At 37.7% G+C, this 27054-nt stretch overlaps 2 protein-coding genes across 2 annotated transcripts in view; one reads left to right on the top strand and one right to left on the bottom strand.

The window, feature by feature from the left end:
* SH3BGRL (SH3 domain binding glutamate rich protein like) overlaps positions 1-16621 on the top strand; it is a 56878-nt gene extending 40257 nt beyond the window's left edge. Inside the window, exons 2-4 of the mRNA XM_037156540.2 lie at positions 9259-9444; positions 14323-14403; positions 16250-16621. Coding sequence (XP_037012435.1) covers positions 9259-9444; positions 14323-14403; positions 16250-16282 — 300 coding nt within the window. The 3' untranslated portion in view covers positions 16283-16621. The remainder of the gene's footprint in view (positions 1-9258; positions 9445-14322; positions 14404-16249) is intronic.
* Positions 16622-21929: 5308 nt separating this feature from the next.
* LOC119057659 (SH3 domain-binding glutamic acid-rich-like protein 3) lies at positions 21930-25467 on the bottom strand. Its single transcript, XM_037156541.2, has 3 exons — positions 25293-25467; positions 22950-23117; positions 21930-22097 (listed from the first exon to the last, which is right to left on the bottom strand). Exons 1-3 carry the CDS (start codon positions 25338-25340, stop codon positions 22032-22034), a joined length of 282 nt encoding a protein of 93 aa, XP_037012436.1. The 5' UTR covers positions 25341-25467; the 3' UTR covers positions 21930-22031.
* Positions 25468-27054: the final 1587 nt, after the last annotated feature.

Raw genomic sequence — 27054 nt, 5'->3', positions numbered from 1 at the left:
AGCCCCTTCTAGCCTGTAAGGTCTCTTTTGAGAAATCAGCTGACAGTCTGATGGGAACTCCCTTGTATGTGACTGTCCCCTTCTCTCTTGCTGCTTCTAGGATTCTCTCTTTCATTTTAATCTTGGCTAATGTAATGATGATGTGCCTTGGTGTGTTCCTTCTTGGGTCCAACTTCTTTAGGATTCTCTGAGCTTCCTAGATTTCCTGGAACTCTATTGCCTTTGCCAGATTGGGGGCGTTCTCCATTATTATTTGTTCAAATAAGTTTTCCACTTGTTGCTCTTCCTCTTCCCCTTCTGGTACCCCTATAATTTGGATGTTGTAACGTTTAAAGATGTCCTGGAGGTTCCTAAGCCTCTCCTTATTTTATTTTTTAAAATTCTTGTTTCTTCATTCTTTTCTGTTTGGTCATTTTTTCCTTCCTTCTGGTCCACTCCCTTGATTTGAATCTCAGTTTTCTTTCCATCACTATTGGTTTCCTGTGCATTTCCCTTCATTTCAATTAGTGTAGCCTTCATATGTTCCTCAAATTTGTGACTAAAATCAACCAGTTCTGTGAGCATCCTGATCACCAGTGTTTTGAACTGTGCATCTGATAGGTTGGCTATTTTTGGGTCGCTTAGAGTTATTGGCTCTGGGGCTTTGAGTTCTTCTTCAGCAGTGTTTTGGTCTGTTTGCACCCTTTACGTATGAGGAGCAGAGCCCTAGGTATTCACCAGGGCGGGGCCACATGTCTGTTCTTGTGCCAGAACCAGGCTGTTTCTCTATTATTGGTATGACTAATTAGAATATCTGCCTCCTAGTCTTCTCTGAACAGAGCCACAACTTGAAATTTCTGTGAATTTGGGAATAAGTACTGAGTACCTTCTGATACCCCAAAGTGTCTCTCTATGCTGGATGAACCCAGAACTTCTGTGAAACCAGAAACTCTAATGCTTGTGAAACTTTTGCACTTGAGTCCTATAGGGGTGTCCAACCTTTTGGCATCTCTGGGCCACATTGGAAAAAGAGTTGTCTTGTGCCACACATGAAATACATTGTGACATGTAATCACACAAAATCTCATCACATTTTAAGTAAATTTACAATTTTGTGTTGGGCTGCATTCACAGCCACCCTGAGCCACATGCAGGTTGGACACCCCTGTATGGTTGCATTAATGTTAGCTGCTATGCTACCATGGACGTGCTAGCAGTGAGATGTTCTTTTGGCCTTTGGAGATTTCTGAGGGTTCTATTTTCTAATCAACTTTGTTCTAGGTTTTCCAAGTGATATTTTAGAGAATAAAGACTTACCTTGCGGCCCTGGCTAGTGTAGCTCAGTGGATTGAGCGCGGGCCTGTGAACCACAGGATCGCTGTTCGATTCCCAGTCAGGGCACATACCTAGGTTGCAGTCCAGTTCCCAGCAGGGGACTCATGAGAGGCAACCTTACATTGATATTTCTTTCCTTCTCTTCTTCCCTTCCTCTCTAAAAATATTAAATAAATAAATAAATAAATAAATAAATAAATAAATAAATAAATAAATAAAATATTTAAAAAAAAAAGACTTACCTTGCTAGTTGGGGATGGAAAGAGTCTGTGTGCAAATAGTAATTCTAAACAGTTATCTCCCTGCACTGAAATCTTGGGTACATGGAAGTACATAGGCATATTGAAAAATAACACAGTTATCAGTACTTTAAGAGTAGCAAAAATATCTGATGTTGAAAAAGGTGGCTAAGGCATAACTAAAATCCACTAACAGGTGGAGTTTTCTCCAATCTATTGTGGAAAACCCATCAATCTAATTTGGTGCACAACATATTTAATACAGGGGATTTCTTTTGAAGATAGATTTCTAGTTAATAGTTAATCTTTGAACAATCCAACCCAGTCACCTTCAAAGACTGATGTACATTACTTTTGAATCAGCTCTCATAAATTGCTGATTATAGCCACCTGACTTTTCTCAAACTTTCCTAGAAAGTATTGTCAGATTTCCAGTATGCTGTAAGAGTTCTCAAGAGAGCACCTTGCTTCCTTTATATGTCTGGACTTACTTTCTTGCAGCTTTGACGTATGATTGACTTATTTACTTCCTTCTAAAACATAAAGTGTGGAAAGTAGAAAACATAGTCACTTTTTCAGTGGAAAAACATGGAAGAGACCATCTCAATGAAGTAATGAAGGTTAACACCACAATTAATAAGTCATGTTGATATCATGTGTCCCTGTTATCTTATGTGAAAGACACTTCTTTGCAATATTCCCAGAATTCCCTAGCTCCAATCTAATCATTGGAAAAACACCATACAAACCTGAATTCTGGAACATTCTACAAAATACCTGGCCAGTACTCCTCCAAACCGCCAAAATCATGAGAAAGAAGAAAAGTCTGAGAAACTCACAGACCTGAAGAGACTAAGGAGACACGACCGAATGTAATGTGGTATCTTGAAAAGGATATCTGGGAGGGAGCTTGAAACCAAAAAAGGACATTAGTGGGAAAACTAGTGCAATTCAAATAGTGTGGAGTTTAATTACCAGTGGTGTACCAATTTCCACTGTGAGGTAAGATTATAACAAAAGAGGAGACAGAATGACAGCTCTCTGGAAATTTTCTGTACTATCGCTGCAAATTTTCTGCAGATCTAAAACTCTTCCAAAATTGAAGTTTATTAAAATAAAAGAAAACTAAAACCATTTTTGGTGGGGCTCAATTTAAAACAACATTTCGATCAGTCAGTATTATCTTTGTGTCCAGCTAGAAAATGAAAGCACTACTTTCAGGTGGTTATCAGCTAATTAATTGAAGAGATGAGAATTTGACATGTGAAGAGATTAGCAAGCATTGGTATTACATGTATTTGTCTAAGCTCTAAACTTGGTATTATAGACTGTAGGAAGTCAAAGGGTAAGGGCTGAAGTGGCCAGTGAAGAGGCTTCCGGGGCGTGGTGAACTTGGATGAGTGGTTAGAATTGCATCAGTGAAAAGAGGGGAGACTTACGATTGAAGGAAACAAAGAAAAAGTTCTGAAGTCTTGAGTGGGATAGGCTCAGGATAAAGTAAAGGTAACCTCATCTGATCTGGGAGAGAGAGGGGAACTCATATCCATAGAAATGTAGCCAGAGTAGGTCCTTTATGCAGAACCTTGAAATTAAGCCTTTGGGTGGTATTGAAATTGGCCACAGGAATCCAGTGTAACAGCAGTAGGATTGCAGTTTATGTGTCAGTTTTGTGGCTTTTAGCCCTTGGTCAAATCTATGTCTATCATTTATTAACCTGCTAACACTACTCTCCACATGTACACTTGATAACATTATATGGGGATGAAGGTCACCTGCAAAAAGTAAAGGTAAAGTCATGCTTGCATTCTGGATTAAAAGGGCTTTTCTTGACTAAAGGTTATGTCAATTTTGAATAACCTCATCTGTAAGCCTTTTCTTATCTGCAGCTTTTCTCTGTCCGTACTCTTTTTTCCAGAGTCAGAAGGAACTTTAGCCCTTTTGTCTGTTACTGACTCAATTAAAGCTTGTTTTTACTACCAGGTGAGCAGTGCATTATATTCTGATCATTTTGTTCCTTAGAAAGATTGTTGGGCTTTTTTTGTGATAGGTACACTGCTGGTTTAAAAAAAAAATAAAGAATGGGAAGTGTCTGATGCTTTTATACTTTCTTGCCTGTTTCTCTGTAAATTTAAAGTACAGAAATCAATACCCTCCACAGCACCCTTGCCCATTGAGAACTATTAGGTGGCTGACTTCTTCACAAAGGGAAAGCATAGGCTGCATTGTTCTCCGTGCAGTTAATGAGAAACAAGAAGCCTCATCCATTTTGTTCTGCATACACACTGCCTATGTGGAAACAAGTTCACAAATTGGTGCTTTTAGGAATTCGTTGTGGTCAACTAGGAATTCGAATTAAATAAATAGGGCTATTTGGAAGACACCATATCTCAATTTTGTTGTCTGTCTAGTCAATGTCATATAGTTTAGAAGGAAATCTTTCAGATATGTCAGTCATGTCTCCCCAGCTAGAAATGGGGAATTCTAGTGTGTACTGCATATAGTAAAAAAGAATAGGACTGCAGTCAGATTTAGATTTGTGATTTGGTGCAGGCAAGTAAAAGTGTTGACTTTGTAGGCAGGTTCCTTAACCTATGTGAGCCTCAATTTCCTTTGTTGTAAAATGGGGATCATCATACTATAACCTTTCAGAATTGTGTAAATAGCCTCACAAAGAGTTTGATACTCAGGAGGCACTCAACAAGTGTTAGTCTTCCTTTCTCTTTACCTTATACAAAACTTAACCCAGTTACTAACATATAATTAAGTTTGGAAATTTCCTCTTGGGATGATCCAGGGAGGACATTCCTGCTGCTTTTGCACATGATCTTGTTAAAGTTTAGACAGGAACAATGATGGGAACAGTTCTAAGGCAGACAAACTTTACTGTCTTCCTTACCTGTGGGTCTCTAGGCAGTTGCTCCCTCCCTTCCAAACGTGCACACTGCCTGACCTTTCTATGAAGGCCAAGGTAGTGAATCAGTAATGGTAGGGTTTAAGGCATCAGAGGATAGAATTTTAAGGTAGGATGGTACTCCCAGAGCTCCATATTTTACGGCCCCCTGTGTGTGTACAGAAAGCCATCTCTGAAGAAATGGGAGGGACATTAAAGGTCCTTCTGACTCTAAAAAAAGGTATGGGCAGATAAAAGTACCAGATAACAAAAGGCTGTATAGACGAGGTTATTTAGGACTATTTCACTTATTTAAGAAAACCTTTTTTAACCCAGAAAATGGGCATGACTGTATTCTCTTTACTGTGACCACATTAAGACTTAGCTATTTTTAAAAACTACCATTAATATATAATTTCTCCTCTTTGCATACCAGGCTCAGTTTTTGAAATTACTTGGGCCTTAACATCTCTTTTGATGTGGTTAGAATTGCAACTAAAGCCCTGGCTGGTGTGGCTCAGTGGATTGAGTTGTGGCCTGCGCTCCAAAGGGTCACCATTTGATTCCAAGTCAAGGAGCATGCCTGAGTTGTGGGCCAGATCAGGTTCCCAGTAGGGGGTGCATGAGAGGCAACCACACATTGATGTTTCTCTCCCTTTCTCCTTCCCTCCCCCTCTCTAAAAAGAAATAAATAAAATCCTTTAAAAAAAGAATTGCAACCAAACAGGAAACAATAACACTAGATTTTTTTTTTCTTTTGGCAGCAGGAAAATAGCAAAACTTAGATTGTGTGCTTTTGCTGCCACATTTTGGGACGTCTGTCACCAGACAACTCTAGGGAGGTATAGGTAGATAGAGGTGGGAGAACAAGAAAAAAGTTATTTATTGTTCACACTATTATAGATGTTCCCCATTCCCACCCCCACTTCTGCCCTCTCCGCTCTGCCCCTGCACCCCACCCTGACCTTCAAAGAAAATTCTTAATAGTCATCTTAACCCAGAGTTATTGCAGACTTGCTGATAAAGAGCTGTGAATTGTAAGTTTTACATGGCTGATTGTGATCAAAGCATTTTTCAAACTATTGCAAAATAGACAAGTTGAAAACAAGTGCCTCTTGCTGTGGTTATTCCATTGGATTAAGCAATAGGAAGCCAGTGGCTTCCAGACTCCTGACAGTATTCATTTAAAAACACACAGAGATGGCTTTGGGCACAAAAGGACCATGCAGGGCTCACACTGCAGTGGGCCAATGCCAAACAGACTCACTGCAGATGCAGATTTGATTTTCCTTTTAGATAGATTTTGTAAGTAGATTAGAATAAGAATAAAAAGGCAGATTTAAATGCTATTTATTCACTCTCCTTTACCCCACTGTTAAATCCTTAGGCACAGGCTAGGCAAAAACAGGCTTATTATTTTCCTATAAGGTAGAGTGGCCCTTCTTAGGGGTTAGTGTTTGAAATAAACAGAACCAATGGGAGGAAATCTATGTATCTGAATTTGTCTTTGCAGAAGTTGACTAGGTAACACATTATAACCTGTGGAAAATGACAAAATACATACCCATACACTTGTTTATTCATTAAAAGGCCTTAAGTATGTGTAAGAATTTAGTCATAGAAATTGTGAGTGTCCATTTAGAATGTTTCCAAGTTTGTTTTGTACTAGTAACACCTTCATTGCGCTAGTGCAATACGCTATCGCATTTGTTCAGTTTTCACAGGTGGCCATTTAAACTTTTGTTAAACTTTACATCATCCTTTCACTAAAACAAAACATTGAATTCATGGATGTAGTATATAGCATTTGTGCTATCATTACTAAGCTTTGTCTAAGTGGCATAAATAATAGCAATGAGTGCTTGCTCTCCCTTCTGTGTTTTGCCCTCACTGGCTTTGACATTCAGTAGGCCCTTCTCACCTAACGACTTTGTATGGGTAACTGTCTTGGCTTCATATTTAAACACCATGTTGTAATTGAATTTTTAAAGATTTTATTTTATTTTTAGAGAGATGGGGAGAGAAGGAAAAAGAGAGGGGAAGGAGAGAGGGAGAGAACCATCCATGCGTAGTGGTCTCTCATGCGCCCCCTACTGGGGACCTGGCCCATAACCCAGGCATGTGCCCTGACTGGGAATCGAACCAGAGACCCTTTCCACAGGATGAAACTCAGTCCACTGAGCCACACCAGTCAGGGAGAACTTTTAAATTTATGTCTCATCCTTACTACTAGATTGTAATCCTGTGTGAGGATTTCTGCTATTTTTCTTCAGACATTTTAAAGAACCTCAGATAAAATTTTTACACATGTAACAGGCTCCCAAGATACAGTGTTGAAATGACTACTAAATATAATTTTGTGTAATCCTTTTAGAGTTCAGTGCACTATAGTTGGAACCACTCGTCAGTGTTCATTAAAGCATCAGGTGAGACAATGTGCCAGAGGTTAATTATAAAACAAGACAAAAACCCCACCTTCATTAAATGTTTTATGGTAGGCTCACACTTTCATGAAAAAGACTCTTGTTTTCCCATTTGAAGCATAATAACAAGTGTCATTCTTCTTTTGAAATTTGAACATTTATACTGGCCTGTTCTAAAGCACATACCTTGTCATGTTCCTTCCTCTTAAAAGGAACATACAAGGAATTTACTGACGCTGGAGAGCAGCTATTTTCCTCCAGACAACAATTCCTCAGTAGCTCTGCTTTGTGTCTTTGGAAGGAAAGATACCTGGAATTTCCAACCCTAACATGTGGATGGAAATAACTTATCAATAACCTTTTAATGCCAGAATATTTTTTCCTGTAGGAAATACAAATTATATTCCTTTGTGAACTCTTATAACACCCATCCCTAATCGTTCTTGCAATGTATGGTTTTCAGTCACATGTATGTTATGTTTAGGACTGAAATTTTGATTTTATAAGATAATAAGGAAATAAAAATTATCTTGTTGCAGATTGTGCTGGTAACTGATCTTTAAGATTTTTTTAAATTTATTTTTTTAGAGAGAGGAAGGGAAGGAGAGAAATATCAATGTATGGTTGCCTCTCGTGAGTCCCCTGCTGGGAACTGGCCTGCAACCCAGGCATGTGCCCTGACTGGGAATCGAACAGCGATCCTGTGGTTCGCAGGCCCGCACTCAATCCACTGAGCTACACCAGCCAGGGCCTGCCAACTGATCTTTAAAGAAGGGCATTCTATCCTCTGATCTAAATAGCCTGTACAAATTTCAGTTCTTATTGGGAGAAATTGGGAATTTTTTCTTTGGGGTTACATGATGAGAGAAAAAACTACTTGCACACAATCACAAGGAAGTTAGGACAGAAATACAACCTTTGTGTATTTCTGGACAGAAATACAACATATGTGTCTTTGGCGGGTGTGAGTCCAGAGAGGATGTAACTGTGAAAGTTTTTTATTTGCATTTTTATTTCCATTGGGAGGGCTGCTTCTTTTGAGTTTATGTTTCTGATGATGCTACTCTATGTGTCTTTTTAGTGTAACTCCATGAGGAAATGTTTGATTATGCTGTGTACCTCAGAAATGTTAAGAGTTTCACATTTGAATAAATTGTCATAGATATGTGAATTAAGGTTCTCAAAAAATGCATATTAGAGGAGAAGCCTAACTTAAAGTATTAATTTTACTATTTTTAAAAAAATATTTTTTAAAGATTTTATTTATTTATCTCTAGAGGGGAAAGGAAGGAGAGAGGGAGAGAAATATCAATGTATGGTTGCCACTCCTGTGTCCCCTGCTGGGAACTGGCCCACAACCCAGGCATGTGCCCCGACTGGGAATTGAACCATGATCCTTTGGTTCGCAGGCCCGCACTCAATCCACTGAGCTACACCAGCCAGGACTAATTTTACTATTTTAAAACTCTCTTCTAGGTATGATTCAGAGACATAAAAATGTATTATCTCTACCTGTTAAACTAGCTAAAGAAGTGGCACAGATACACATGAAAGATACTTAGCAACATATATTAAGGACTAAAAAGTGGTACAAGTATATTCCAAACATACTGTATGTTGCCATGTATAATGTACACTTTTCTGCCCAGATATTTAAGGGAAAACTAAGGATGTACATTATAGATGGGTTGTACTACTTCTGTATCTATATAAAGGTTTTTAATTCTTTTATTTACACTTATGTTTTAAAAATATAACTCTAGAAAGCAATAATAATATCCATATATTCAAAAATAAGTGCTAAAATTTCTTTATAATACAAAACCAAGTTATCTAAATAGAAATAAATAACAAATGGAATTAAAAAATTAAGACAAAAGATTTTTTTTCCTGCAAGTTTGGGCCAGAAATGTCGGTGCACATTATACATGGCAACATAGAGGAAAGATTCATCTCTGTTCACTACAGGATGTGTGTTAAGACAGCTAGTACACTTTGTGAAGTCTTTCAACAGAAGCTGAAAGTAAGAGAAGCCTGTAGGTAATCAGAACACAAATCTTCCCACTATTCATACTTTTCAGTTAAGGGCATTTTAGGTTATTTATATGCATCAGTTAGCCTTACTTTTTCATCATTAGATGTGGGAGTTTTCAGTGCAACAAAAAGCAAAAGGTTGACAAAAGCATCTGTGGTCTGAGAGCTCTTCAATCCACCTGAGACATTGTTAACAGCAACATAATAAAGGGAAAATCATGTATCTTCTGTGAAACTCCAAATCTTCGCCGCGGTCTAACTCTATTTAGGCTAGTTCACAAACACTGACTTCTTTTGAATTTGAAAATAACAGAAGCTGTTTGCTCAACAATACACTTTCTTATCCTTTGGGTCCTAGATTAAGAAGAAACAGCAAGATGTGCTTGGTTTTTTAGAAGCTAACAAAATAGGATTTGAAGAAAAAGACATTGCTGCCAACGAAGAAAATCGGAAGTGGATGAGAGAAAATGTACCTGAGAACAGTCGACCAGCCACAGGATACCCCCTGCCTCCTCAGATTTTCAATGAAAGCCAGTACCGTGGGGTAAGGAATCCATGTAAATTCTTGGGATTTTTTTGTTTGGTTGGTTATGAAAGGGATTGCCTGAAATCCATCCTATCCGTGTCAGTCCCTTGCCCAGACCTGCACACAGTCATTTCTCCTGTTCATTCTCTTCATCTATCCTAGGCAGCTGAGATATTTTCCCTAGACGGGAAGACAAATGAATGGGTCATCCACCAAAAATTATCTGCAAATGCATAAGTACAGACCTTTGGCATATAGCTTTAAATTTCTTCATCTGAATTCCACCTACAGCAGTTTTATGATTGTTTCTGGTATGTCCATGAAGGAGTCTCTGAAAAGAAGTCAGCCATTTAACTTATTTAGATTCACATTAGTTACAAAAAGAGAGGAATGTCTAATTTTCTACTTGAAGCCAGCAATACTTTTATTCTGCCATCATTAATGAATGTTGTTAAGATTGTAATTTAGCTCATTGGACTTATGTAAGGCACAGGGGAAAATTTATTTTTGCCTAGTGACTGGTGCTTTCAGGTATGCCATCTCATTGAGTCTTCATTTAAACCATTGAGTGATTTCCTTCATTCTTTATCTGCTGTATATTTAAGTACCACTTGTAGCTTATGGCCATTCTATGCACAGTGGCAAGTGCAAATATAAATAAAACACAGCTGCTTCTCTAAAGGAGCTGGTTAGGAGTGAGGTAGGGGAAGAGTCATACATACGTCAAACAATCAGAGAGTGTCTATGTAGTCATTGTACAGAAAGCTAGGTAAGAGCTACCAGAATTTCCAGTAAAGAATTGTTTGTATTGCTGTATTTGCAGAATTAGCATGGCTGAGGAACAAATGTTTTCAGAGCCAGCCATCAAAATCTTCCAGCTCATAGGTTTATAAGGGAGTGAGACGGACACTTTTTGGTGGGGATTTTTTCATGTACCAATTTAAAGCATCTAAGGGACAGGTATAGAAAGTTTGAGAAGTTCATTGGCACAAAAGTCTGTGGATTGAATTTGCCAGTTCCAAGGAGGAGAGCCTGAAAATTTCATCTGTTGCTACAGACACGCCAACATGTAAAGATGTCCTCTGCAGATAAGGAAAAGGCAATTATGCTCTCCATTTAGATAGTGAAACCTTCTTTCCTCTATACTTGAAATTTCTGAAAATTGGTGAATCGGAGAGGTTGGAAGAGGCCTCAGAGTTCATACAGTCCAACCTAAGCCAGCATACATTGTTTTAACCTCTGTCTCTTTTAAAGCAGATATTTGAATTTGTTTGACTATAGAAAACAAACACAGTTTGGATTATAAGGGTAACTTTGAGAAACAGTATTTATTTGGCTTATTTCTCCTTTGGAAATCACACTGCAAGGGAATGCAATATGCTATAGAAATAAAGCAAGTATCACTGAGAAATGGGAAAATGGAAAGGAAGGGGTAGGAGGTGAGACTCAACCACACAAATAAACATTGAGTGTTTGCTCTGCCAGGCACTGAGTTAGGAGTTCAATAACAGTAAGAATGAAGATTTGTCTCTATACAGGAACTTAGAAGAATATATAGCAACCATTCATACAAAACATATTACATGTCAGCTATTGTGATACATGTTTTATGTGCATTATGTCAGTCAGTTCTCATGCTAATGTCATGAGGTAGGTATAGTTATCCTTACTTTAAATAGATGAAGAAATTGAGGCCTACAAGAGTTTAACTGACTTTCTAATCACACAATTAAGTGATGCACCTAGAATTTAAACCTAGATCTCTCTTACTCTGAAGGTATTACTCCTTCTATTAAATCACTGTATTATTCATTTCCCCATTTACTCAAAGTTCCTGTTTTCATTCTTTTCTGGCTCCATTATGTATTGTGGGGGGTCTGACCTCAGCAAATGACGTTTCCTAATCTTCATTGCCAGGTGGCTGCCTATTAGGTTTGGCTGATAATAGGGCGTGCTGGTTGGAGGAGTAGACAACAGTAGAAGAGGAAAGGCAAAGTTTGCCCCTCCTTTCTATCTGGAGGGTCCATGACAGTGGTTGAATCTCCTTTGGTAGCAGCTCTACCAGGTTCCCCAGTTCCTGGTTCCTGTGATACCGTCTTCTCCACTTTTTCCTTCTACCCTAGATCTGGTAGCAGCTTCCTGCTTTTACTAATCTCTGGCTGGGTTGCCTCACCATCACTTGGTTGACTTGCAGCTTTTTAATCTTTTGGAAGTAGCTCTTAATCTGAAATTCCCCATTTAAACTCTCTCAAGGCTCCTCCACCTTGATAATACTGACATCTTCAGTTGGACAGTTCTTTCTTGTGGGTGGTTGCCCTGTACATTATAGGATGTTTAGTAGCACCCCTGGATTCTATCTTGGAATACCAGTAGCACTCTCCCAGTTGTGAAAAACCAAACATATCTTCAGACTTTGCCAGATGTTCCTGTGAGAAAAATTACCTCCTGTTGAGAAACACTCATGGTGGCTGAGGTTTTTATTTCCAGACTGGAATGTGACTGAAACAACTACACTCCCTACACATGTGAGGCTCTGATATAGAAGATCCAAAATTTATAAAGTAATGCTTGTTCCAAAAGACCTTATGCTATGTATATGAAGAAGTAAAATACATTTCCATGAAAGGACAAATAATATGATACCACTATATAGTAGAATACATTCTGGATTAATGTTATTGCAATCTCAGAGGCATAAATAAATTATCTTTACCTTTTTCCCAAGACAATTCCTATTTAAGAAGCAGACTGTGTCAGTCTGTTTTGTTTACTCTTGTATTCTTATCACCAAGAACAGTGATTGGAATGTAGTGGTTGCTCAATACATATTTGTGGATTTAATTATTTATCTGGGTTAATTGAAAAACTAATCTTTTCTCCCAGTCACAAACCTGTTTATGTTTGCTGAGTCCAAGGCCAATAAATGATCATATATTTTGATTCTAAAACACTTGAAACAAAGACAGAGTCCCTTACATACCACTTCCCCCCTGCCCCAGGCCTGGTTGTGCTTTATTCATCATGGAATGCAAGAAATTTTTCTATTTTTAAAATTTTAATTGTTGCTTATATTTTTTATTATTTAAAAATATTTTATTTATTTTCAGAGAGAGGGGAAGGGAGGGAAAAAGGGAGAGAGAAACATCAATGTGTGGCTGCCTCTCATGTGTCCCCTAGTGGGGATCTGGCCTGCAACCCAAGCATGTGCCCTGACTGGGAATCGAACTGGTGACCGTTTGGTTCATGGGCCAGCACTCAATCCACTGAGTCCCACCAGCCAGGGCTGTGGTTCATAGTTTTTTAATTCAGATTTCAATAAAGCTGAGGTCCTTTTTTTCTTTCACATGGATTTAAAGACTGACATGTGTTGTTTTTGTTGTCTTACTATTAGTTAGAAATGTCTCTTGTATGACTGTTGGATTTTTGAAACTAGCATTTTGAGGTTACTTCCAAGTGGTTGGGTATAGATAAACATGACCTATATTGTTTATTTACCTTGAGGAGCTTATAGACCATGTGTCTCTCAGTATGGAACTGGTATCAAGATCCAGTTAGTTTTACTTTTTTGAACAGTGAGCTGAAAGAGGATAGGAAGCTACTCATATATGCTTCCATGTTGTTTAGGGGTTATTCCTCCTTTGTCAGCATCTAGGGCACACAAAAAGATACTTTGCGCCAATACTTGTGGAGATTTCAGTGAGGCTAAACAGTTCTGACTCTGTTAAAAAAGAATCTATAAATAAGAGAGGAATTCTGATGTTTTTGGGGGTGCAGTCGGTCACCAGTAGCTTGAGAGGCTCTAAAATTCATACCTCTAGATCCTCCAGGTGTGAGCAAATTATGAGTTCTTTCTACCTCTAAATAAATCTGATTTTATTAGAGCAAATGTTACAGTCATCTATTAAAATTCACTGAGAGCATTTCAGTTTCAAAACTGGTTGCTAAAGTGCTGGCTAAATTTTATCTGATTAAAATTTATCTGAATTTTATCTAAATCTGTCTGTTTTAAATCAAGCAAACTAAGGCCAGATATAAATCATGGTGGTGTTTTCAAAGCAGGTGGGCTATTGATTATCATAATCAAATTTAAGCAATTATGCTTGCTACTTTTGGAGCCTACTTAATGGCTTAGAGCAGGGGTGTCAAACTCATTTTCACTGGGGACCACATCAGCATTGCAGTTGCCTTCAAGGGGCAGAGTGTAACTTTAGGACTGTATACATGTAACTACTCCTTCACTAGGGGCAAGGAGCTCGGCACCTGCCACTGGGTAGAAACAAGGCGCCGAGGCTGGATAAAACAAGGTGGAGGGCCTTGTGTTTGCCACCTGTGCCTTAGAAGATAAAAGTGGAAAGAAAGCCCAACCAACTTTAGTAATGTAAGGCTTTTTTGATTCTCTGGATAGAAGCCTTTTAATAACACTTGCTCTTCTGGTCATAGTTCTTGAAAATCATATTGTCTTCCTTCAAACGCAGTACAGATTTACTATTCTTATGGTCTTGGTTATATCCACCTAATATCTGAGTGACCATAGGTTCTGATGACACCTTTACTCTAATAACAATGGAAGAGAAATAATGGGAAACTGGAACAAACCCCTGCCAGACCATGCAGCATCTCACTGGCAAATAGTTGGCTGCTTTGGGCTGTGGAGAAAGCTGGTTGTCCAGAGATATATTTAATTCTATGTGATGTGGAATAAGCCATTTTGCTGTTCCTGCCCCACAGAACCCCTTATCTCCTAACGTACATTAAATGAGATCCAATGGAACTTAGTGGGACTCCTGCTACCAAGGAGATTGACTAGTCAAGCTATTTTAAATAAATGTCCTCATTTTCTTTCCTTTATTTGATTGCATATCACTAATTTTTTTTTTGCCTTTTCCCCCCACCAAGGACTATGATGCCTTCTTTGAAGCCAGAGAAAATAATGCAGTGTATGCCTTTTTAGGCTTGACAGCCCCACCTGGTTCAAAGGTATGATTTTTCCTGCTTCAGAAGCCACTTTATTTATGCTAAGTTTTCAAATCAGTAAGATTTCCACCTTTATTAAGTATTCATGTTAAGCCAGAGGTCTTGCAATATAACAAAGAAAATTTCCCTTGTCTGCGTGCACTTCACCCCTAGTAGGACAGTCAGATCCACATAATGAAATACATAAGTATGTGAGTAAGAGGTAAATACAGTGACTTCTCTATCAAGCTATTAAAGGCAGCAAATTTCTGATTGACCCATTTGCAAATAGGTGGTAAGTATTTTAAAGACTCTGTTATTCTAGCTGTCTTTTACAGTTCTACATTGACACAAAGCATCTTAGTTCATAGTAATCTTCTCAGGCAGCCATTTATCGTCTTTGTGTGAGGCAAATGTTACAGTCATCTATTCAAATTCACTGAGAGCATTTGAGTTTCAAAACTGGTTGCTAAATTGCTGGCTAAATTTGGGGCTTTTTCTCTGCCAACAACAAATTAATTTTTCAAGTGGCGGTGTTCCCATGGAGACCACATAAAGAAAAGAATCAAAAATTAAATTGCCTGTATAATGAAATGTCTCAGCGCCATGGACTTTAAATGCTTCTTTGGCTTTTACCACAGGTCTTCTCCACATTGTCTGGCTTGATCAGAATATGTCCCCTGTTCTATCAGTTTACATTTTGCTATTAGGAACTAATTTTATGTTAAACAGTTTCATTGAATTCCATCCCCTTCTCCAGTTTTGAGAGTCTGTGTTATTGTTGTTTGTGTTTTCACTACAAACCATTTACTAGCATGGTTATCTGACTCACTATGAAATTCTGCTTCCTCACCAAACTTGCTTAAAATTACTTATTTAAGTCATAAGAAATGTTAGGTAAGGCATTTTTATTTAAATAAGTTAGTAAAACCCATGTTAAGTCATTCACGTCAGTACGTATTTTTAGGAAGTAGGAAAGGAACAATAGTCTGTTTCCTGAGACAATGACAGCCTCTCCTTCAAGTAATAGTAGGAGGTCTTAAACAAAAACTAAGCAAACAGAACAGGAACAGAATCACAGAAATTGATGGAGATCACATGGAGGGTTATCAGCAGGGAGGCACAGAGGGAAGAATTGGGGGGGTACAGGGAATAAGAAGCATAATTGGTAGGTACAAAACAGACAGGGGGAAGTTAAGAATACTTTGGGAGCTCTGGCTGTTGTGGCTCAGTGGATTAAGTGCTGGCCTGTGAAGCAAAGGGTTGCCACTTCGATTCCAAGTCAGGGCACATGACTGGATTGCAGGCCAGGTCCCCAGTAGGGGATGGGCAAGGGGCAACCACATATGGATGTTTCTCTCCCTGTCTTTCTCCTTCACTTCCCCTCTCTCTAAAAATAAATAAATAAAATCTTAAAAAAAAGAATAGAATGTGAAATGGAGAAGCCAAAGAACTTATATGTACAACCCATAAACATGAACTAAGTGGGTGGGAATGCAGGTGGGAGAGGGGGTGCAGGGCGGAGGGTAATAAAGGGGAGTAATGGGACAACTGTAATAGCATAATCAATAAAATATACTTTAAAAATGTAGGCGGACTTCATTCCTGTTGACACAAGCTGGACAACAGTAAGGTAGTTGATCCGATAATTGGGACAGCTACTAAGTGACTACCGAGCTATACAGTATATAGTTTAGATACGTTGCACAAAGGATGATTCATGTCCCGGGTAGGACGGTCATTTCTGAGGGCCACTTTCTGCTTTTCACTATTCTTAGTACTTTAAGCTAATATAGTCCAATTAAAATACATATGGGTGTCTGCTTTGTGATATTTAAATCTAACCATGTTGTTTGTTTTTTCATTTCAGGAAGCTGAAGCTCAGGCAAAGCAGCAAGCATGAACCTTAAACATTCTGCCTTAAGCATCCCGGAAAAGGAGTCTCCATTGTTTTTTTTTTTTTATATAAAATAGCAGAATTATCTTGGCTTCAAAAGAAATAGGCTAGTGTTGAAATAATAGATTAGTTGGTGTTTTTGCATGCAAACAATCAAAATGAATACATAATTAAATGTGAATGCTATGATGAGGAGAATGCCAGATGAACGTAAAATTTTAAGTAGCTGTCATGGAATAGTTTTGTTATCTGCCAAGGCATTTTATATACTGCAATGATTTTAAAAAGCAAACACTTGTGTACTTTGTTAGTATTAATATTGCAGCTTAAGTGTATCTGTAGCTCTACGTTGAAGAATTTAAAAAGGAGAGGGAAATAATCTGTCTTTTGTTTCCAAATTGCCTCATTAATTTTAGTGAACAAAAACATGTACCTTTTTGATGTGACATTATTGTGACTAAAATGTAGTTGCAGGTAATGTTTATGATATGGCAGACATTGTAATTTCCTATAGTAACTATAACATTCCCATTCTTTTGTAGTTGAAACTTCTGTGTACTGAACCACAGGTTTTCTAGGCTTCTAAGTGTAGCCTTTCATTGCATATTTCAGTGATCAGAAGAGATGATCCCCCCAACACACACAAAAGACGCATTCAGTTTACATGTTTCTTGCTTAACTACACAGCTATGATGCAATCATGTTTCGAAGTTGCTTGGCCCAGGGTGCTTATGTATATTATAGAAGTGGGATGGTAAGTACATTTAAAGTGGCACCCTTTTTGTAAAGACCTCAGACTTTTAGTTAACTGTTATAAAATAGGTCTGCATTCATTGTCCGAGACTATTTGGGAGAAGTCTTTGCCAAAAATATCTTAGTGGTTTCCCCCTTTTAAAGCAAATTGTGATCACAAGTGTCAATGTCTCTCAGATATTTGATCTTTTTATTTCAGCATGGCCATATATGGTATGAATATATTAATTTAGGTAAAGAGAATATTTTCATTGCCTCTATTCCAGTGAATAGTGCAAGTATCAGATAAAAAGGTCATTTTTTAAAATGTTAATTCTAAAACCTTTTAAGAAGACAAGGTATATTATGGCCTTAATCACTCACCCAGATGATATGCATATTGTACTTTAGTTCCATACAACCTTATTAATAAAACACCTGTTTAAATTACATTATCATATCATATGTGATGTATTCAAGTCCGTGATCTTTGGTAAAATCAGCACATAATGAAGACATGGCTTTGATTACTGAGATTGAAACTCAACATGATGCTTTAAAATAAACTCTGTACTTTTAGGAAATATAAGTTATGTGTTCCTGGAGATTCTAAAGAGTTTACTAGTAATTTTAGATGAGTAATGCATATTGTTTTCAGAGAGTAAAGAAGGATAAAAGAGATAATAACAAAGAAAACGATTTAAATGGAATTTCTAAATTTTCTGTTTAGGCTCCTGAATTTTGCAATATACACTGAAGTCAAAGAAATATTCCATTGTTTTGTGTACAAAATTATGCTCTGGAGAACTCTAGAGAAAACAGGGTGCTTTGTAATAGATTCTGGAAAAATGTGTAAAAAATTGGTCAATATTTTTTCCTGAGCTTTATTAAATGCTGATGATGCTACTTGCAATAATCTATGTGGACATTTTTACTTTTATTTTGGTATCCACTAAGTTAACACTGTCAAAAACACCCTTCAAAAATAGATGACCTTTTTGAGATGTTTAATGTCTACTAAACTATACCTTACAATTAACATATGTATATTTAAAGTAAAAGGTTGAATTGAGTCTTCCTAAATCGACATATGTTTTCAGCTGAGTATTATATGTTTGGTAGATATAATAAAATGAAGTGAAGTTCTGAATATTAAGGTGAGTTTTATAAAGAATTTTCACAGAATTTCCCTGGAAAATATAACTGCTGCTACTTGTATTACTTTTGGCATCTTTCTGTTTGTAGCTCAGACCTGCTAATACATGTTTTAAAGATTTTATTTCTTCATTTTTAGAGAGAGGAGACAGGACAAAGGGAAAGAGGGAGAGAAACATCAGTGTGTGGTTGCCTCTTGTGTGCCTCCCACCGGGGACCTGGCTCACAACCCAGGCATGTGCCCTGACTGGAAACCGAACCAGCAACCCTTTGGTTTGCAGGCTGGCACTCAATCCACTGAGCCACACCAGCCAGGGCTGAGATCTGCTAATACTTTATTTTCCTTTTTTTGAGGTTAATTGCCCTTAAAGAACATGACCTTTAGGAAGATTTTCATTTTCACCAAACAATGAAAATTGGTTGTTGACTGTATTGTTAAGTGCCAACACTCCTCTGGGAATCTGACTGTACAGGAGAAATAATTTTGAAACAGATTGTTACTTACTTACTTGAAAAGTCTAAATACAGTGAATTTTGTGGAGACAGGTTTCACTACATATATTCCATTAATTCAGCAAAAGAAACAAGAAAGGTTCACATGGATTTTATTACTCAGCTGTGGATGTTGAAAATATAGAAAGATTGGTGTTCATGTTTTGTCTGAGTAAAATAAATTGGTATCAAGCAAGCAGAAAAAAAAAAAACAAAGACACTGAAATAGAGAACAAGGGGACAGTGACCAGAGGGGAGAGGGAAGGGAATTTAAGGGGGGAAAAAGGGGAGGGATTTGGAGGAAAAAATAGGAAGGACACAGGGATGAGAACTAAGGGGGGTGGAAATGGGAGGGAGGTGGGGAGCACGGGGTGGGGGGGGCGGGATGGGAGAAATAGACAAAAAACTGTACTTGAAAAATAACTAAATAAAATTTTTAAATAAATAAATAAATTTCAGTATAACTTTCCATTTGAACCTTCACATTTCTTTAATTTGAATCTTCCAATTTTCCACCCCAATCTCTCTACCTCATCTTTGAATATTATCAGTCATCTCCTTTCATTAGGCAAAAATTTAATTTCTACCAAAAGATTAACCATACTGTTTATACAAAGTTTATTTTAATGTAATTTCCTTTTTAACATCTTCATTGAACTATAATTCACATACCTTAAAGTTTTCCCATTTATAGTGTACAACTGAAGACTTTTAATATATTGTGAGTTGTGTAACTATCACAATTTAAGTTTAGAATATTTCAACACCCAAAAAATAAACTTTGTATTAATTAGCAGTTATTCCCCATCCCCTTCTCCCTAGGCCCTATGCAATCACCAGCCAGGGCAAGAACTTTTAATAATGAGGAAACAAGACAACTCAATAAAAAATTGGAGACAGACCTGAGCAGGCATTTCCCCCACAGAAAAAATGTGAGTGGCATATAAAAAGATGTTCTATATCATTAGACATTAGAAGAATGCACACCTATTCAATCTTTACAATCAAAAGGCTGATTATGCCAGATCATACATGGAGGATCTGGAACTGTCTTACACTGCTGTTGGGAATGTAAAACAGTACAACCATTTTTGGGAACTGTTTGGCAGGTTCTTAAAAAGTTAAACAGCCCTGGCTGTTGTGGCTCAATGGATTGAGAGCCAGCCTGTGAACCAAAAGGTCACCAGTTAAATTCCCAGTTGGGGCACAAGCCTGGATGCAGGCCAGGTCTCCAGTAGGGGGCATGTGAGAGGCAACCATGTACTGATGTTTCTGTCCCTCTGTTTCTCCTTCCCTTCCCCTCTCTCTAAAAATAAATAAATAAAATCTTTCAAAAAAATTTAAAAAATAAACAAATGTAACTACATCAAACTAAAAAGTTTTTGCATAGCAAAAGAAACCATCAAACAAAGTGAGAAGACAGCCTATTGAATGAGAGGACATATTTCCCAAAAGATCTGATAAGGGTTTCATACCAAAACTTATAAAGAACTCATAAAACAACACCATAAAAAATAATCCAATTAAAAAATGACCAAAGGACCTGAATACACCCTCCTCCAAAGAGGACATACACATAAGAAATGGCCTATAAACATAAGAAAAGATACTCAACATCACTAATTATCAGAGATATGCAAATTAAAACCATAATGAGTGAATGGTTACCATCAATCAATCAATAAACAAGTGCTGGCAAGGATGTGGGAAAAAGGGAAACTTCATGCACTGTTGGCAGGAATGCTGTGGAAAACAGTATGGAGTCTCCTCAAAAATTAAAAGTGGAACTACTTTTTGACCCAGCAATCCTACTTCTGGGAATATATCCTAAATAACCTGAAACACTAGTTTGAAAGAATATATGCACCCCTATGTTCATAGGAGTGTTATTTACAATAGCCAAGATCTGGAAACAGCCCAAGTGCCCATTAGTAGAGAGCAGATAAAAATCTGTAGTACATTTATACAGTGGAATACTACGCAGCCATAAAAAGGGAAATCTTACTTTTTGTGACAGCATGGATGGACCTACAGGTCATTATATTAAGTGAAATAAGCCAGTTAGAGAAAGACAGATACTATATGTGGAATCTAATGAGTAAGATATACTAATGAACAAAATAGAAACAGAAGAAGTATGAAGTTTAGATTTTAACACTTCTCAGAAATGAGTGTGTCATCTGGAGCTGTTCATTTAAACTTTAAATATCTTTGCCCCAATTTTAGAGTTCTGGGGCAGGGCTCAGGAATCTGCATATTTATTATGTTCTCCAGATGATTCTGCGAGATGTGCTTTTCTTAGTGAGAAACTTTATGCTGCTGGCTACATATACGTAAACTTATGTTTTAGAAAGATCCCTTTAATGCTATTGTTCCCAAGTATAGTTGTAGGTAGAATCATTAAAGACGGGATCCAGACATGTATTTTTACAGTTCCTCAGATGATTCTATGGTTCAGTCAAGACTGAAAAATTCTGATTTAGCAGCAATGAAGGGGGCAGATATTAAAATAGTAAAACTAGAAATAGGATGTTATTACAAAAGTACAGGCAGAAATGGTGAGGACATGAGCAAAGGCAATAGCTGGAAAGCTGCAGGATGTGGGGTGACTGGGATTGGTGACTGATTGCATATGGATGTGAGGGAGTAGGCAATATTAAGGATAATGTCCAGGTTTCTGAGTCGGAGTTTGACTGAATGGAGTTGCCATTTGATAAGACAGGAACCACAGGAGTAAAAATAGGTTTGGAAGAAGACTACCATTTTATAGCAGAGCTGGAGGTCCAGGGAGATGTGACCTAAAATTGCTACTGGTTTCCAGACTGAAATGTAGAAAAAGAGAGCTCCAGGGGAGTTTGTTAAAAACACAGATTTCTATTCTCCCTCATTTCCATTTAGGAGGACTTGGAATGGGGTCCAATTATTTGCTTTTTTCTTTTTTAAAAGCCCCAGTACAGATTGTAAGCCTTTGTCAAACATGGTAAGAAACATTTGAAAAAAATAAAGCTCAAAATAAATGGAAAATTGCACTAAAAGTCCATTTCTTGCTTATAAATTGGCAACTACTACTGACTTAAGGATGGATAATAAACAATGTTTTCCTTTTCACACAGCTTTATAAAATATTCACAGTGTAATAAATAAATGATTTTAATGCATGATTGAAATGCCAAAGCCTGTGTATGGCCAAACCACCCTGAACACGCCCAATCTGATCTGAAATGGTAAAGCCCTACCTCTTAACAAATACAACTTAATCTAGGTAGCAGTTAATTTCAATGAAAGCTTTTTATTGTTATAATGAAAAGTAACAGATGTACAAAGAAATATATACAGATCCATGTCAGTAAACCTTTTTTGTGTCATTACTGCCCGTTTATTCCATCTTCAGGAACTTGAGAATCTCTTTGTTTTCCTTTGCCTTGTGAAACATTTCAAAATCCTAAAAGGAATCAAAATTAATTTGTAATATCAATGCTAAAAATTCTCATTTATGAACTCATTAAACTCAAGTGTCTAGGTAAATTCCCTAATTATCTTGCCTGGTTTTCTCAAGCTTCTGCCAGCTAAGTTAGATAAAAAAAAATTCCCCCAGAGTATCAGAAGTTCATACTATAACATATAATGAGAAGTACTGTATAAGCATTCCCCAACAAGCATCATGACATAGCTTCTTTTATGATAGTCTTCTTGTACTAAAATACAAATTGCTTTGTCTTCAGGCTTCTATTCTGAATGGAGAAACCTGACCATCGTACTTCATACATGTATTATTTCCCCACATACAATATGTGACCTTAAGAGGTAACATAAAAATAGCCCTGGCTGGTGTAGCTCAATAGATTGAGCATGGGCCTGAGAACCAAAGGATTGTGGTTCGATTCCCAGTCAGGGCACATGCCTGGGTTGCAGGCCAGTTCCCAGTGGGGGATGCACGAGAGGCAGCCGTACATTGATGTTTCTCTCCTCCTCTCCTTCTCTCCTTCCCTGCACCTCTAAAGATAAATAAATAAAATCTTAAAAAAAAGATGTAACATAAAAATAAAATAAGACCCTGGCTGGTATAGCTCGGTGGATTGAGCGTGGCCTGCGAACCACATGCTCACAGTTTGATTCCTAGTCAGGGCACATGCCTGGGTTTTAGGCCAGTTCCCAGTAGGGGATGCACAAGAGGCAACCATACGTTGATATTTCTCTTCCTTTCTCCTCCCCTTTCCCTCTAAAGATAAATAAATAAAATCTATACATAAATAAATAAATAAATAAATAAATAAGAATTCACATTTACACTTACTCCACAATATTCTTGGCCATTGAATATCTGAGGTGGTAGAGCCTTAGGGCTGGAAACCTTCCTCCTCATTTGTTGAAGTTTTTTCAAACTGATAGAAATATCTATTAATTCGTAATTTATTTTGTAAGCATCTAAAATTCTGATAACGTCTTCCTGTCTCTGCTTCACCTGGATGAAGGTGTAAAGTGATAGAAAGGTGTTAATCAACTGATCCCAAGGTATTATGTTTCATTTTTATTTTCCCTGTCCATTATGCTATGGAAGAAAAAAGCTTCTAATGACATGAGATTTCTTTGAGGAACAAAAGTTATATAATTTTATATATATCTACATCACATACATAGAGTATATATAACATATGAATATGTTTAATGTGTGTACAAATGATTTTAGCAAGGTGTCAGTGGAGACTGAAAATCTCTAGTGGGTTATAAATGTTTGTCAGAAACCTCTGCCTATATTTCAGAGCTCAGAAATTTTTGAAATTCCAAACTGAAACATTTCCACTTTCTGAGTCACATTAGTTTTTAAAATTGCAAAAGCATGGTGTCTATGACTTAAGTCAAACTTTTGTAGTGGTTTTTCAAAACCTTTTCAGAAGAACCTATTAAAAAGAGTTGCTTAGACCAATGCTAGTTTGACTGTGGTTCATAAGACCAGTAGCATCAGCCTTGCCCCACTCCGAAACCACAGTATTAGATTCTCTATCAGTGACTTCTAGGAACGTTTTAAGTCCTGCAGATGATTTTTACATTACAGTTTCAGGGACAGACCAACAGGTGGGTAGTAAGTCTTCTGCTACCTCCACTGTGGTTTTTAGTGGTTCAAATTAATTCCCTCTTACAGACTTGTAGTACCACGTTCAATAACATAAATCACAACGTTAAAAAAAAAAGGAGTCAGATTGTCTATAGTTTTCCTTTTCAAACTGCTCCTTGCTATTCATAGTACTCAGGCAAAACCCCTAATCTTTCTGACAAGGCTTTATGCAAAAGCAATGCATTCTTTCTAGGCTTAGATCAATTCTGATTCCTCCATGTACCTATCATAGTATGTGACAGCAGGAATGTGATGTTTATCAATCATTTATAATCAATTCCAAATCCTTCAATTTTCATGCTTCTCCAAAAACTTTGTCCAATGATGTCCTTAACCATATAATGGTCCTTCTATAACTGAGTTGTTTAATGTATTAACCACTAATCACATGTAACTACTGATCACTTGAAGTATGGCTAGTCCAAAATACAATATACTATAAGTGCAAAATACATACTGGAATTTGAGGACTTGGTGTGAAAAAAGAATATATAACATGTACATTTTAGAATGCTTATATGCTGCAGTGATAACATTTTGTATGTTTTGTATAAAATAAAGTAAATTAATTTCATCTCTCTTTTAAGTGGCTACTAGAAAATTTGAAATGGCATGTGTGGTTGGCAATATATTGATTTTGGAAGGCACTGTTCTACAATATTCCTATATCCTGGTCACAATAATTCATCTACGCTCAGTTAAGAAATGGACTACTACTCAAACACAAGAAAAAATGAAATACTGCCATTTGTGACATGGACCAATCTTGAGAATATCATGCTAAGAGAATAAGTCAGTCAGAAATAGCTAAGAACCATATGATTTCATTCACATTTACAATACAAAGCTGAAACGGGCCACAGACAACAATATGCTGGTTGGGGGGAGGGGGAAGGGATGGGGGGTTGTATAGGTTAAAGACAGCCAAATATATGGTGATAGAAGATGATTTGACTTTGGGTGGTGGGCACACAGACCATGTGTCATAGAAATGAACACTTGAAACTTAATATGACCTTATTAACCAATGTCACCCCAATAAATTTAACAAACCTTTTTAAATTAAAAAATAAATTATGTGCTCTATGCAAATACACCCTCTTAAAAATTAAGTTTACCTTTTGGGGGTTACCCAGTCTTCTGAAGGTTTTGGTCAGTTTTCCTCTCCCATACCAAGCAGGGATCTTTATCTTTCTCATCTCCCATTCTAAATATGGTTCTTTATCACTTCCATTGGAAACATCCACAAAATTGGAAGCCGTTAATCTGGTTGAGTTTGGGACACTGGAACCTTCCAAATCTACCAGGCCCCAGAGCCCAACCTGTGTGAGGGCATTAACCACATTGTCTGAGGCCCTGCCCGCCCCCGCACGTCCCACCCCAGAAAACCTAGAGAGGAGGAAGCTGAAGAATGAAAGGCAGGAAGAGCATGGTAATGTTAGCACAATCCTTAAATCCCCAGTTAGTGTATCTTCACTCTAGGTTTTTTTCCCCCCAGGCTAAGACTCTTTTCTTTCCACTCACCTCCCTAGACCCTGATACGCTGGAATAATAGACTTTAATGGAGCTCATTGTTTCCACTCTGAGGCTACTTTGTGGAAGTAAACCGCAGTAAGTCACTTCAATGTCTCGGGAACGTTCTGCGAAGTCTTGAGCCTGCCCTTCCTCAGGGCCGTTGCTAAGGGCCGGCAGCCACTGCGCTCAGGATTGGCTGGGAATGTAGGGCCTTTCAGGCGCAGGTGAGAGCCCATTCCGGAAATACGGGGCCTCTTGGCAAGTAATCAGTAACCTCCACCGGCCTGGGGGTGGGGGGAAGGGTCTGAATTCCCACGGGCCATAAACACCAGTTAACCCCTCTTTTCTCTCTTCTGTGAGGCCCAGGCCAGGAGGAACGGGAAGAGCAAACGGTCTCTACATTACTGCTGCCCATTTTCGCATCTCCCTGCAACCGCAGCTGTAAATGAAGGGCCGAGACCCCTGAGGGAGAAAATGGCTAAAATACAATGGCACAAACGAAGAGAAAGAGATGAATTAAAACTTGCGTTGCCTAGACTTCTAGGGACAGAACAAATGTTGCCAGTGTTGATCTGGATGGGACTGGACTTCCACAGCAATCTTTGTTACTTTTCCTCTTAGCCCAGAGAGGTGCCTCCTTCCCTTCTCTAGTACTCCTGCCTTTTTGAGGACTGAGGTTTGAAGAGCACCCATTCCTTCTGGGAGTTGACTTTTTGGTTTTCGCAATTGTGAGTGCAATAGTTCCTGACTCTCACTGCACTTCCTCTGTTCCCTGTGTAAGATGATGACTTGCACTGTAACGTCAGCTTCCTCTTGAATACATTCATAGCGCATTATTCCACCTTTTATTTCTAACTTTTAACCTTTTCCGGCAGTTGAATATAGCGATAACATTTTAGGATTTTAGAGGTTTGCCAAAAATTGGCAATAGGAATTAAGAGGGAAGGTCAAAGAACCATAACACCAGCTTTTGTGTTAGGCAAATTTGGATTCCATGGCCCTACAACTTGATAGTTATGGATCGTGGGCAAATTATCTCTTTTTTAATGTCAGTTTCTCTATTGATGCCTATCAGATAGCATCACCATACGTAAGATTAAATAAATTCAGTATGTAAAAGTGTTAGGCACATGGTCCAACATGTACAAGTAGTTTAGAAAATGATAATTATAATTCATGATAGTGAGTGTCAGACTCTTTATTCTGCTTGGGAACAAACACATCAATATGAGTAAGAAAAAGCATTTTACCTTCAAGGAACTCACAGAGTGATAACCAATAAGATAAGGTAAATGCAATGTTAGAAAAATCTTAACCAGACTAGGTGCTTAAGAACTGAGAGCAAACTAGAAACCTGAAGAATGTATAGTCTGCCAAGAAATAAGAAGAATAAAGGACTTTTAGGTAGAAGGAACAGTCAGGAAGTAACATGGTAATTGGAGCTTTAGGAGCAAGTGCAGGAATAAAAGCTGAAAAAGTAAACAAAGAAAAGAACATAGACATTCAGGGTTCTCGTTAGATTTTGAATTTTTTTTTGTCTTTTTGAGGCTGTTTCCTGTTTTGCAAATATGCGCAAAATTATAACTTGCAGATTTACTGTCAGGACTACATAAGCACAGATGTTACCTAAGACCACCTTTGACTTATATGACACTCAATAAATCATTATTATTGTTAATCAATGGATAATTAGAAGTTATTGAAAGATTTAGCAGGTTTGGGCAAAAGGTGGATCTAACACATCTAGTGGATTTGAAAAGGGGCAATGTTG

This window comes from Artibeus jamaicensis, unplaced genomic scaffold (assembly GCF_021234435.1).
Source record: "Artibeus jamaicensis isolate MK-2021 breed Jamaican fruit bat unplaced genomic scaffold, CSHL_Jam_final contig_241, whole genome shotgun sequence".
NCBI classification, from domain to species: domain Eukaryota; kingdom Metazoa; phylum Chordata; class Mammalia; order Chiroptera; family Phyllostomidae; genus Artibeus; species Artibeus jamaicensis.
This window is presented reverse-complemented; position numbering and strand designations above follow the sequence as displayed.